Source organism: Chroicocephalus ridibundus, chromosome 5 (genome assembly GCF_963924245.1).
Source record: "Chroicocephalus ridibundus chromosome 5, bChrRid1.1, whole genome shotgun sequence".
In the NCBI taxonomy this organism is placed as follows: domain Eukaryota; kingdom Metazoa; phylum Chordata; class Aves; order Charadriiformes; family Laridae; genus Chroicocephalus; species Chroicocephalus ridibundus.
The window spans coordinates 50,981,934-50,994,642 of NC_086288.1; the positions used below are offsets into that span (position 1 = coordinate 50,981,934).

Below are 12,709 nucleotides of genomic sequence, written 5' to 3' on the forward strand. Positions count from 1 at the left end.
GGGAGAAGACAGGGTATCTATTTTATATAATACTTTCTATTTTATATATATATATAATGTTATATATAATATCATATACATAAAATGCTATATACAATATTATGTATGTATATATGTATGTATAGGTATATATAAATACACAATATATTTAATATTATATATATAAAACACATAAAACTTTTATTTTATATATTGTATTTTGCTGTGCCAGGCTGGTGATGTGCCCTTTGGGCTGGCAGGGCCGTGGCCAGGCAGGGATGCTCTTCCACTGGCACCTTCATGGCTGCTACAGAAAGGAGAAGCCTTGCCTTGCATAAAGCACCGCCAAAAATTCGTGTATAAAAGACATCCCAGCAGCTCCCCGCGGTGCTGTGAGGGTAAATGGTGACTTTAGGTGAGCTCGCTTTGCTGCGGGGGCCGCTCCCTCGATCTTATCTGCCCTGAGAAGGCAGGTACCTGGGGAAACGGGCGATCCCACGATCTTATCGTGTCCCCACCTCTCACGGGGGCTGCTGCTGGGTGCAGGGCCTGGGGCTGGTTTGATGGTTTTCAGTATTCCTCCGTGGCCGTCTGCCTGGGGGACAGAGAGATCAGGCACATGGCAGGGTGCTCGCGGGGAGGTGGCACTGGGGCCACTTGTCACCCTTCCTGGCTGCTTTTTAAATTAAGGCAGGTCTCAAATATGCAGCGTTCAGCAAGAAAACTGTTTTATTTCCCTTCTGGGCAACAGGGTTTGCTCTTCCCAGTGCAGAAGCCCCAAGATGAGGTGGGGAAGCGGCCCCATCCCACGAGCAGCCACAGAGGTATTGGGAAAAACACTGTTGGGGAGGTGAATAATACTATGGCCCCCATTAACGTGGGGTGGGACACTTATTTAGAGTAAATGAGCGTTCAGCATGCATGGAGGACATGGCACTGGTCTGGGCCTGGGGATAGTCTATGTGCTCTTTGCCAGGTTTCCGTATCCCTCCAGCAGTTAGCCACTGACTCAGTGGCTGTGACCATCATCCCCCTGGGAACAGGATGCCAGACTCAACAGGAGAAAACTCTGGCGTGGTTGTTGCTCCGTGATCCTGTAATATATCCTGTCACGGTGGATTTGGTGCAATAAAACACATAGAACAAGAAACGTTTTCGAATTAACCTGAAGAGAGAAGTGCGTGGAGTGCTGCTATCTTTCTGCTTGTTAACGTGCCAAATACAGCTTGTCCAGCTTGAAAAGGGGAAAATACGCTCCGCTTGGAAATGAGCCACTTAGCCCATTCCACCACCAGGCTGTGAAGCAATCCCAAAAAGCCTCACTGGAATTGCCAGAGATCAAGGTGGGGTGAGGAGTATTTTCCAGGTGGTAGTTAAGGTCATGTGCCTGGAGCCCTCTGTGGTGGGAGTCCTGGGTTTTGGTTGTATGGTGCTGTGCCCCAGCTGCGGGATGCTTGCTGGAGGAGGAGGATGGTGATGGGGGAGACATGTGCCCACCTGAGCAGTCCCTCAGTAGGCTCCCAAACACTTTGATGTTTGGAAAAGCAGGATCGTGGGAAGCTATTCCAGGAAGAAAAACACAGGTGAAAAGAAAGAAACGGATGGAGTGTCCTGGAGCCAGGACCCAGCACCCTGCAAGGTGGTGTGGGGCCCTGGGGCTCCCCCACCCCACCAAGCCTCCCATGGGCACCATGGGCCTTCGCCGCCCGGGAGCAGCCCTCATGCTTTCTGCCACAGCACCTGGAAATAGTCCCTGACACTGAGGAGGGCACCAGCCAGGCTCTAGGTTGGCTTGAAGTTCTTGGGGGGGGGGGGCATAAGCAGCCCAGGAATACCCCATCATCTTCTACCTCCTCATCCTTTCGTGCCTGAAAAATAAAAACGTGCATATCTTCCTGCAGGTCTGGAAAGCTGCCTGCGTTAAAACCAAAATAAAACATTTCCAGGCTCAGCCAGAAGCAAGTATTGATGTCTGAGAGGAGCAGGCATCTGATGGAAATACTGACACACTTAAGCACTTGGAGCTGCAAACCACACAGAAAGTGAATTATTGCTGGGATGAGCCAAGCAGTTACGGAGATGAAGTATCTTATCCTTATAAGTGAATACATACAAAAGCATTTTAGCATTGCTGGGCCAGCTGCTCCTCGTTGTGGAAGGTGCTTCCCAGCTAGTTGCTGCCTTTTTGCTCCTCTGAACAGCTTAAAAATTGCCTCTTTCTCTGTAGCATGTTTGCTGCAAGCAGCAGTGATGATGATGCAAGTCCGATCTCCATCAGAAGCATCTCTTGATGATTCTCAACTCATTACTGCTTTGGCTAAACTAATAAATGATTGAATTTTAGTCATATCTTGGGAGCCCACAACCTAGATAGACTTCTCCTCTCCAAGAACCCATTAAAGCTGGAAATGCATTAATCCCTGCTCTGCTGGCAAGTAGTGGACTGGGCTCCTGTAACGCCTACACAAGTTAACTCCCCAGTAATTTATACCTATGTCTGCTGTGGATTTTGAAAAGTTGCTGTTAATGCCAGTTAGATCCCAAATGGGATTTTCCTGTGGGAGAGCCAGGGCCAGGGGGGACAAACGTTTGCAACCTGACTTGCAATAGAAACGCATTAGGAAATTTTTTAAAGGACGCATGGGTATAGCTGTTTTCCAGCAGTGAGGATGGTTTTCTTAGGACCCAGGACTGAGATCCAGGAGATGTGTGTTCGTAGCCCCGGTAAATGTGAAAACCTGCCTTCCTGCAGTGCAGCTTTGTGGTGGGAGGTTTTTTGACTACCTCAATCAAAGCTGTGTGTCCAGATGGAAGAAGCGAGCATGTTAGGAGAGCTCAGTGCCTGCTCCCCTCTGCTGGTTTCCTTATGATTTAGCAATGGGAGATGCAGGATGAAGGTGGTGGCCAAACCCTCGCCCAGGTCCCCAGAAGGGCTCAGCCCATTATACGTTAAACCCCTTCCAAGCACAGGCTGCGCATACAGCTCCTGCCACTTTGCTCATGCAGCATGGTTGGAGAGGTAGATCTCTGCAAGTCAATCTGATGGTTGGATGCTTGGCCTCAAGAAAGGCAACTTCATGTCTCCTTTATGTTTTGGTGGGGGAGGAACTGTCCTTCTTGAGAAGGTGTTGGAAACACAAGGCACTTGCGGCTAGAAGGTGGGAAGGAGATTCTGGACACCTAGTGGGAGACATGAGCTCTGGTTCCCTGCTTTAAACTCTAGCTGTTCTCAGCACAGAAATGAGACCGTCTCCACCTGCAGATTTATCATTGTATTTGAAAGCTATATGAGGAATAATAATAGTAAAATTTCATTCTCCAAAGTCACAGTTGGGCAAAGGGCTCCAGCACTTAAATGCACATTTAAGTACTTTGTGGAGGTCTCCAATTTGGGTCCTGTTTATTTTTTAAGCCATAAGCATATAAACTGAAATTTGAAAAGCTGTTTAAAGAAGTGAGATTAAAACCCTTAGTAACATTCTCCTTTTAATTCACCGCTCCATCTTTCCAGATATCACTGCCGGTCAGTAGGAATAAAGTCACTAGGACTGAACTGCGCATTTAAGAGACATCAGGGTATCTGCTGGAGACTGGCAAGGGAGACTGAGGGCAGAAAAGCCAAAATAAAGTTGTCAGAAACAAGAGGTGACGCTTCTTTCCACAGAAGAAGCTTCAAACCTCAATCATTCTGCTCTGAGTCTAAAGTGAATTTCCTCTGCATTTCAGCATTCCCTAATTATGTTTTATAAAAATAATTTGTCGCTTTGTCATTAATCCAGGTTTGTTACGGATTTCAAAAAAGAGTGATTTCCTTTTAAATGGCTAAACAGTACGTTTTGGCTTGTGTTTAGTCTGGGCTTGTTTCTGTTTGGTAGGTTTATGATATAAAAGCCAAAATATACAAGTCTTGATCATTTGGCAAACAGCTTGGGTAAAACCATGTATTTTGTATGGAGGAATTGTGCAGCTCCATGGGGTTTGTTTTCCAGTAGATTAAATTAGCAAGAGCTTCCATCAGAGTCAACAAAGAATCAGTACCCAGTCCTGCAACTGTAAAGCTGTATACAGGGCTTTTTAATTGGAAGCCAAAGTTGGTGCCATTGAAAAAATCCCTGTAGTCTAGAAGGAGGAAGAAAAAACCCTGAAAGGAACACTTAAACCAGAATATTTCTCAGCCATATTTTCCCCAAGGATGTATCCCAGTTGTGAAGAGACCATGGGTGAACACTCAATGTCACAGCAGGTGCTGATCTAATAGGAAGAAGATGCTGGAGTTCTGTTTTCTTTTTCTTTTTACTAAAAGTATATGCTTTCAGGGAAAACCTTTTCATTAAAATTAAAAAAAAAGCAACAGCACTCTAAACCTTTGACTGTATGAATACCACAAAATTCTGGCCAAAACCTAAAATATTTGAGCTGGAATTGCTGCCAGGGTATCACAGGAAAGGTTCTTTGTAACCCCAGTGAGTGTGGGCTTTGCCTCCTGCGAGATGATACCTCCCATGAAATACCACATTTTCAGGCCCCCAGGATTCTTCATTTCTACCCTGCAAGGGTATTGACTGAAACATTTTTGTATTTTTAAATTTCCACAAACATAAAAACTTGTGTGATGAGAAGAGCAATATATTTTTCTCATATAACCTGCTGCAACTCTCACTTAATGCCAAAAGGGCAGCTTGAAGCCAATGCCACATCCTCAGGTATTCAGAGCTGCTGTAATTGCATTGATTTCACAGTCAAATTGTAATCTATGAATATGCTTAATTAGGATCTGTGTCCATATCTGATTACTGTCGGAGATCAAGTCAAGGCGATCTGGGTTTGGATCATGGCATTAGGTTCAGACCAATCTGTTCTGAATTACTTTTTAACTTGTTAATTAATTATATAATCATAGCACCAGCGTGTCTTCACTGTGGAATAGGATCCTCTGTGACACATATTGTACAAAACCAAGACGACTCTTACGCTTGGTGGAGTGTACAGTCTCAGAGCAGGTGTAAGCCAGAAGATAGAGATAATGTTGAGTGCAAATGTTGGTTACTGTAGACAAGGTGGGGAGAATGGCGTTCTTGCTGTTGATCTAGATGGGTTGAGGGCGGCTGTAGAGGGCTATTTTTTCTTTATTAAACTGGTATAAAGGAGGAATAAACCATTCAATGTCACACATGAGTTTATGTCACTAAAATGAGGACCGTTTAGAACCACACTTTCAACATGCCTCGTGTTCCTCCATGAGGAGACTTATGAACTTGAACGTTTCCTCGTGTCATTATCCTACAGTGAAACAAAATTCTCCAGCCCATGGCAGGGTTCACTGTCATCACTCGTGGAACAAACTGCCACAGCTGGTAGATAGACTGAAGAAATAGGTATTTCAGCTTTCATGCTCCGTCTTTGATTCTGTACTTCGTTGCACAGAATAACTCCAGTGAGCTAGTGATGGGTTCATTTATTTTAGCTATCCAGCCTGCATCTTCTGTCCCTTTCTCCCTTGTTTGCTTCAGCACATAGAGGTTGCCTTTGGGCCATCCAGAGTCACTTGAATAGTTGGGTTTATCCCCATTAATGCTCCTTGTGTCCCTCCCTTGCTGGGTCTTGCAAGGGGTTGTGGACTGTCAGGAGTAAAGACATTGAGATCCAGAGACTGAACTGTGAACTTTCAGAACACATACTTATTTCTGCCAGATCACCCTGACATGAAACATTGGGCATTGCAATGACCCGACAAAGAGGTCTGTGCTGTTAGTTGAGATGTACGTGATGGGGTGGCTGTGTTTTGGTCACTATGGGGTTGAAACCATCCTTGTAGATCAGCTAGAGACCTGACTGTAGTGAGCACAGCTGTCTTTTTTTCTCCATTACTACCTGCCTGGGGAAGGCAAGCCTTACCTCTGGCAAGGAGGAGCTCTGGGCACGTGGAAGCATCAATAGGGCAAATATAAGATACATTTCTTTTTTAAATGTTCTTTCGCTCTCCAACACCTGCTCTTACTTACTCATTTCCATTTCTTTCTCCCTTTGCAGAATACTTGAGGAGCGAGACCGCCTTTCTGGAAGAGTTGGTGTTTGGAAGTGGAGATACCATTGAACTTTCCTGTAACACCCAAGGCTCTTCTGTGTCCGTTTTCTGGTTTAAGGATGGTATTGGGATTGCACCTACCAACAGAACTCATATTGGACAAAAACTGTTGAAGATAATAAATGTGTCCTATGATGACTCGGGGCTGTACAGTTGCAAGCCAAGGCATTCCAACGAGGTCCTGGGAAACTTTACAGTCAGAGTTACAGGTACGTGTAGAAATACAACTGTCTCAGTGCTTTTTTTTTTATTTTTATTTTAAATTTTTGCACCTTCACATGTTCAGCACAGCTGGTGTTTTGCGGTCTTTGTCGGTACTTGGTAGGTCTCTACCTCCCTGGTAACTCCTGGCAGTGATTAGACTGACAAAACAAACCAATTGAAGAATGCTTGCGTGTCCATACCAAATGTTAAAGCTTGATGTTAATACTGAGAGAGACTTAGAAACGGTGCTAGTCAGATTAAACCCCAAATCCCCCTTAACACTCAAATAGATGCAATGCTACATGTGCCTTTGAAGTCTTTTGTGAGTGAGTGAACTGTGGCTCAGGGAGGTTAAGTGACTTTTTCCACTTTATGTGACAAATCACTGGCAAAAATTGCATGTAAAAGCTGGAGGTTCCTGAAAACTGTGTCCCCATTGTAGCTGATAAATCTCTTCCCTCCATCACAGTTATCACAAATTACTACTTTGTTTCGGAAGTAGCTTATCTTTAAACTGTGTATATCTTGAATACGTACTTCATCAAAGGTACTTATTGGGATTCATATATTGCAAACAACTGCTGTGTTAGGGAAGCACGTGCTGTCATTAGCTTGGCCGTATTTTTCCGTGATTAGGACAATGGGAGAGAACAGCTACAAGCTGACCAAATCTGGATCACTAAACAGAGAGCGCCAGAAAAAACTGTTGTTCCCAGATAGCTAACCGCTAGCTCTGAGATCATCTCCATGATTTCAGGCTGCTGCATTGGTAGATGGATGCCCATCACTGCGAGCAGATAAAAAGCTTCCTGATCACACAGATTAAAAGCCTGACTTTTCAGAAGAATTAACCCTGTGTGGATCTAAGGTTTTGAAAACTTTCCTTTCCCCTTGCACTGTTGGAGCTTTTTCAGGCATCCCCAAGCAGTAGGTCCTTGCCTCCAAGAGTTGAGTTCCCTCAAAAAGTAAAGGGGCTCCGTTTGAAAACCAAACACAGAGATGTTTGTGATCGTAAATCGTTCCATAAAGGGCTTTCTCGTGCCAGAAATAGGATTTTGTGTAAGTGAGAGAATCAAACCATCGTGAGAATAAAAGCTCGTTTCAGCAAGCCGTCACCAACATCTGCTTTTCATTGAATGTTACTGGAGATTGCTGTGAATGCTTCAAGGTCATATCAATTAAATGGTTAAAGAAGTATTTGGCCCTTGAAAGGCTTTCTTTAACTAGGTATGATTATTGGAACTATCCAAGGAACTGCAGGTTGCTAGAAACGTTACTCTCTTTTTGTTTTTAAAGTGACATTAAAATGCTTTTGAGTTCAAGGGGCAGCCGGGAGACAGAAGAGGGCAGCTGGTTACACGCTCAAATGAAACAGCTGCCAGCCCCAAAAGTTCGCAAAGTGAGAAATTGTTTTTAATAGTGGAAGGGCTGATAATCCTCTGCTTTTAAAAAGTTTAAGCCCCTGTGTTTTTCCTCTTCACTAATAATAGCTAATAACAGCTTAAGAACAAGCGAGTAACCTGAACCTGCTTTCTGACAGCATTATGAGTCTTTGATTCTATTAGCCCACTGTCATTACCACCAAAGTGCTGGTAATGTGGGAGTCTCCGTTTTAGCTGTCAGCAGCACTTGTTTTAAACTTTGAAGCCCTGCTTTATGTGGCAATGGTGGCGCCTCTCATGTGCGCAGACATTTCTTCATAATTAGTATTGATTGCTCAGCGTGGCACTGCGGAGATCGAGATTGTTATCGGAGATTTGTGGTTTGTGTTCCCACTTCTTGGGGGTAATGCCAGCGATTAGATTGGGTATCTGGTCGGGTGTTTATGTGGATACCTAATGTTTGGGGCTGGAGTTGTTCTCTGTGTTAAACTGGTTTAAATCTGTACTAACAAACTGGAATTGCTCTGATCCATATTCTTAAGTGCACAAAACTAGGCTGGTATATTCAGAATAGCTGATACTCAACGTCAGTCCCATTTTGAGAGATGCTTCCAGGTTCTAGGAGCATGTCAGGATTTTCCTACGTGGGGCCGTGAGTATTGAGTCTGCAACAAATCGGCTCTTTTGCAGCGACTCTCAGTGTGCGCAGTGAGATGCTGAAGGGAGAGCAAGGAGATGCTGGAGCTGGCATTTCAGGGTTGAAAACCAGGTTGATTAATAGCAGGGTTTGATCTCTTTAAAATGCCTCCCTTGACAGACATGGGCTTGAGTGTTTTGCTAGTTTACAAAAAGAAACGTACTGTCCTCTTAAGACCTGAGCGCTTGAAGAGGGTCACAAATAGCAGCTGCGTGCCCAAACTGCTCTCCAGCCCAGTTGGCAGAAGCTCCGTTTCTGCAACCATTTCACACAGAAACCTTTGGGTTTAGCAGCACCCCTGTGACGAGCGCAGACTGCAGGCTGGTACCAGTGAAAAGAGCTTTCAAAATAGCCCAAGAGTAAGCTCTAAAAAACAGGTGACTAAAAAAATCAAGCCCCTTTCTGATCATAATTAAAGCCCTTCTGAGAATAGCATCTACAAATTCTTGCTGATGCCAATACTCATCAGCTTCTGAAAAGGATTACTGTTTTAGTAGATGATCGACAAATAGCTTACAAATTTTTAGTCACCTTCTGAAAAAGGTGATGTTTTAGTAACCTGAATAGAACAGTAGCTCTGAACATGGGGTATTTGGTCTTAAAACCTAAGCTGCATCTCTCATCTGAAACACAAACAAGGTCAAAGACTTCCCTCAGTCTTGTGGAAATGTTTTTGAATTGGTTTAAAAATTGATTCTGCTCCTCTGGTCACGATTGGTTCATTGGAAACCAGAGGAAAACTATAATCACATGTTAATGTATGAGTAACCAACTCTGAGTGCAGGGCTGAGAACGTGCTGGTTTCTCTGTTGGTGCTGGTGGGGATTTGGCTCAGTTTCTGCCTTCTCCGGGACTTGAGTAAACCTGCTGGTGCAGCCAAAACATCTAAACATCCACTTCACTTTCAGCAAGCCCCGTGGCATTTCCCTAGTTCTGCTGCCAGCAGGACCTCAGCTGGGGATTTGCAGTTAGATACGTCCTTGAAGTCTTCCTTGGGACTTTGCCAAGGAGAAGGTGCACAGCACGATGCACCGCTGAAGTCTAAAGCAGGGAGATGGTTCCTGTGTTACTTGCTCCCATAGATGGTGAATATGTCTGGGAGGTCCCTCCAGATTTTGCAGAGAAATACTATTTGTTGTTACCTTCCCCTACCTTTTTATATTATCTTTTATTTTTTCCTCTTTTTTCCCTTTTTTTCCTTTTTTTTTTTCCTTTCCCGCGCCCCCCCCTTTTTACCTCCACTGAGTTATTCAGAGAACGGCAGAAAACTCGAGTGCATCTTAAAATGAAGGAGGTTCTGCCTGGCTTAGTCTAAAGTGGTGCTTTACATTTCTGGCCACATGCTGAACACTCATAAAGTTTCTTACTTTCTAATGTTTTAAGGCCAAGTTCTTTTACCACTGTCTCAGAATATAAAGGTTGCTGGGTTGTTAGCATTTTGCCTTTATTTAAAAAAGAAATTCCTGGAAATTATATGAAGTCAGTCATGGTAAATCTTCTAGAGACTGGATTGTACTAAATCATCTAAACTAAATCAAACACGAAGTTGCTATTTTATCATGGGATTTACATTTACAGTAGTTGTTTGTTGGGGAAAAGGCTCTGAGGCTTCGTTGTGGACAGCTTGGAGAAGGTGAGATGTTTGACCACATTAAGAGAAACGATTCAGGATGTTTTGGGGAGATACAGATGGAAAATTCCCACCAGTTAACCTGGATTCAGTTATCAGCATCAAAATGCCTCTGTAGGAGGAATATAATCGAAGGGAACTGGTTCACGGAGTAGCCATCAAAATGTCTATTGAGAGAGAGGTTCAATTGCAAGGGGAATTTTTAAAAGCTTTGGTCTGAGTGGTTTAGCAAGGAGTTAACAAGGGGAGACGTCGCAGGGGTGTACTGAGTTAAAAATGCAGGGAAAGTGAATTAGGAACACTGACCTGTCATTTGGAGACTTGGTGAAATAAAAAGTTCTTCAGAGTGAATGCTAGAGGGGAAAAAAAAAACAGGGTAGAGCTTGTTCTGCAGAAAGAAACTTCCCCTTTTGGAATTGCTTTTGTATTTATGAGGAGAAGAGCACTTCGCACAGGGAGAAGTATTTGGCATTGGACCCTGCTGTTTGGTGGCAGAGCACAGGCAGACTCATGACACCTCTCTCCCAGTTCAGAAAGCTCCTGGCTGGTTGTCCGTGTGCCGGCAGTGTGGGAGAGACAGGCTGGTGGGGCTGCAGGGAGGGGGGACCCGTCACTCAGATGTCCTCCCTCGCTGGAGCCCACCAGCAGCAGCCTCGTCCGATGTGGTGTCCCCACGTGCTGTCCTCTTTCTGCTTCACTTCTTTCTCCTTTTCCTAGATTCCCCTTCATCGGGTGATGATGAAGATGACGACGATGAGTCTGAAGATACAGGTAATTTGTTTTTCTGGGATACAGAGGCCTTTTCTTTTAAAGAGATGTGGCTCCCAAGTGGAGTGGTTCATCTGGATGTTTGGATAGCAGGTCTGGTCTTCATCCATGTTGAAATCGGTGACCTTAGGATGGGGAGAGCAAACTCTCTGGATGTGATGATGTTTATCTAGAAATTTAGAAATAGCTGCCAGAGTGATATTGCTGCTATAATACCTTTAATACCTTACAGCAGCAGTAGCGTGATTTTTTTTTTTTTTTTTTTTTTTTGAGACTTGATTTGGCAAATCTGCCTTGATGAGCTGGAGTTATAAATTCTCCTTGCGTGTTTTTTTTTTTTTTACTACACTGACATTACAGCAGTTTTAACTTTTAACACCATTGCAAACCACGGCCTGCTTTATTTTTAGCTGGTTTAATTCTGGTCCTTACCAGCCTCTTAGCTGGAGGCAGAGCGCGAAATTTATGCTAGCCAGGGGCCAGATTTACTGATGCCATAAGCGGGAGCAACCCCTTTGGCTTTACTGGCTTTTTTTCACTCACATGGGGTAGGGAGCTCTAGGACAGAGCCTCTCGGTGCTTTTACACTGAATCCCTTTCAATCCCAGTGCTTGTTTCTTTAAGTGCAATAGCATTAATCAGGATCATTACATGCTTCAGAGGCGTTAGTGTTGTGTTTTATTATGCTCTTTATATTTCTGCAAAGCGAGCTGCCTGTATGTATGTGTCTTTAATAAATAAATGTCTTGCATTTGAACTCCCAATCAGCTATGTACATTGGCAGCAGTTCAACATGACTGGAAAATTTCTCCTGCCCATAGCGTTGGGACATGCAGGACTTTAAAACAGGTCTCCCACTGTAATAAACTCATACCGCTGTGTTGTGCAGTATGTGGACAGTAATGGTGAGTTACGGTGCCAGGCGACCCATCAGCAGCAGTTAGTGGTTTTCTGATAGCTTTTAATTAAGGGCCTGATCCTGAGAGGTGACAGGCACCTTTGCAGAGATGCTGCAGTCTCCGGATGCCTGCTGAAGCCTGGTAGAGGCATAGCGAGGGTTAGGTTTGGTCAGGATTTGTTCCTGTTGCAGAGCAGCTTCTGATGAGCACAATTAATAGTTCTGTACTTTTTTTTTTAATGTGGTTTGTAGTAAAGTCCATCTCTTAGCAACAGGTATCACAAAACATCAGCTGGTTTATGGTACAGAAAGACGCGTTTCTCTTCACTGAAAAGGAAAACACACGTTTCACCACATGTATTTATAGCCTGCATTCTGGGTCTTCTTGACTTCAAGGCTGTCTCTTTTTTTAGACCCGAAGGTAACAACTGGCTTTGCTTAAAGGTCTCGTTATAAAAAGTTGGATTCTCTTCTGCTTTAAAATCGGTTGATTAGCTTAATGTGCCAGCATGGTGAAACCTCGTGGCGTGTTATGACGTGAAAGTGTTTTACGTTGCTTTGTTTGATGTCAGACCCCCTCCAGACCCTCTGGTTAAGCTTCACGGGTCTTCTCTTGAGTCTGGGCAGCTGTGTTGTTAACCCCAGCACTGCTGCCACTGGGACATCCCAACAGGAGCAGGAGCTGCAGGACCATGCCAGGCAGGCAGACACATGAGTCTAGCCAGTGCTGTGTCCTATAGGCAGCCCAAAGACCTGTGTCCTCCATCTCCTGCAGCAAAACAAAACCCTACTAATGAGGTGTATGAGCCCCTGCTTGGCCACCAGATGTAGCCATGGTTGCTAGTTATCGGGGGGAAGGCAATAAAGACACTTTCATGCACAAAAAAAAAAAAAAAAAGTATGACCAAGAGTTATTCATATTTAGAGGGAGGTAATCCATCCAGGATTGGTTCATTGCGTGTTGCCATGCTGCACGTCACTGAATAAAACCTTGTCTCCTGGCCCCTTGCGGTGATAAGTTAATTTTCTGTCTTACTTGTCTTGTTCAAGAGTTTCTTATCCTCAT

General features: G+C 44.2%; 1 protein-coding gene across 3 annotated transcripts in view; it reads left to right on the forward strand.

The window, feature by feature from the left end:
* The window catches only part of FGFR3 (fibroblast growth factor receptor 3), a 59,132-nt gene that overhangs the window by 16,720 nt on the left and 29,703 nt on the right, over window positions 1-12,709 (forward strand). For all 3 annotated transcript variants that reach the window (XM_063335922.1, XM_063335923.1, XM_063335925.1), the window contains exons 3-4: window positions 6,010-6,273; window positions 10,695-10,748. In XM_063335922.1, coding sequence (XP_063191992.1) covers window positions 6,010-6,273; window positions 10,695-10,748 — 318 coding nt within the window. The remainder of the gene's footprint in view (window positions 1-6,009; window positions 6,274-10,694; window positions 10,749-12,709) is intronic.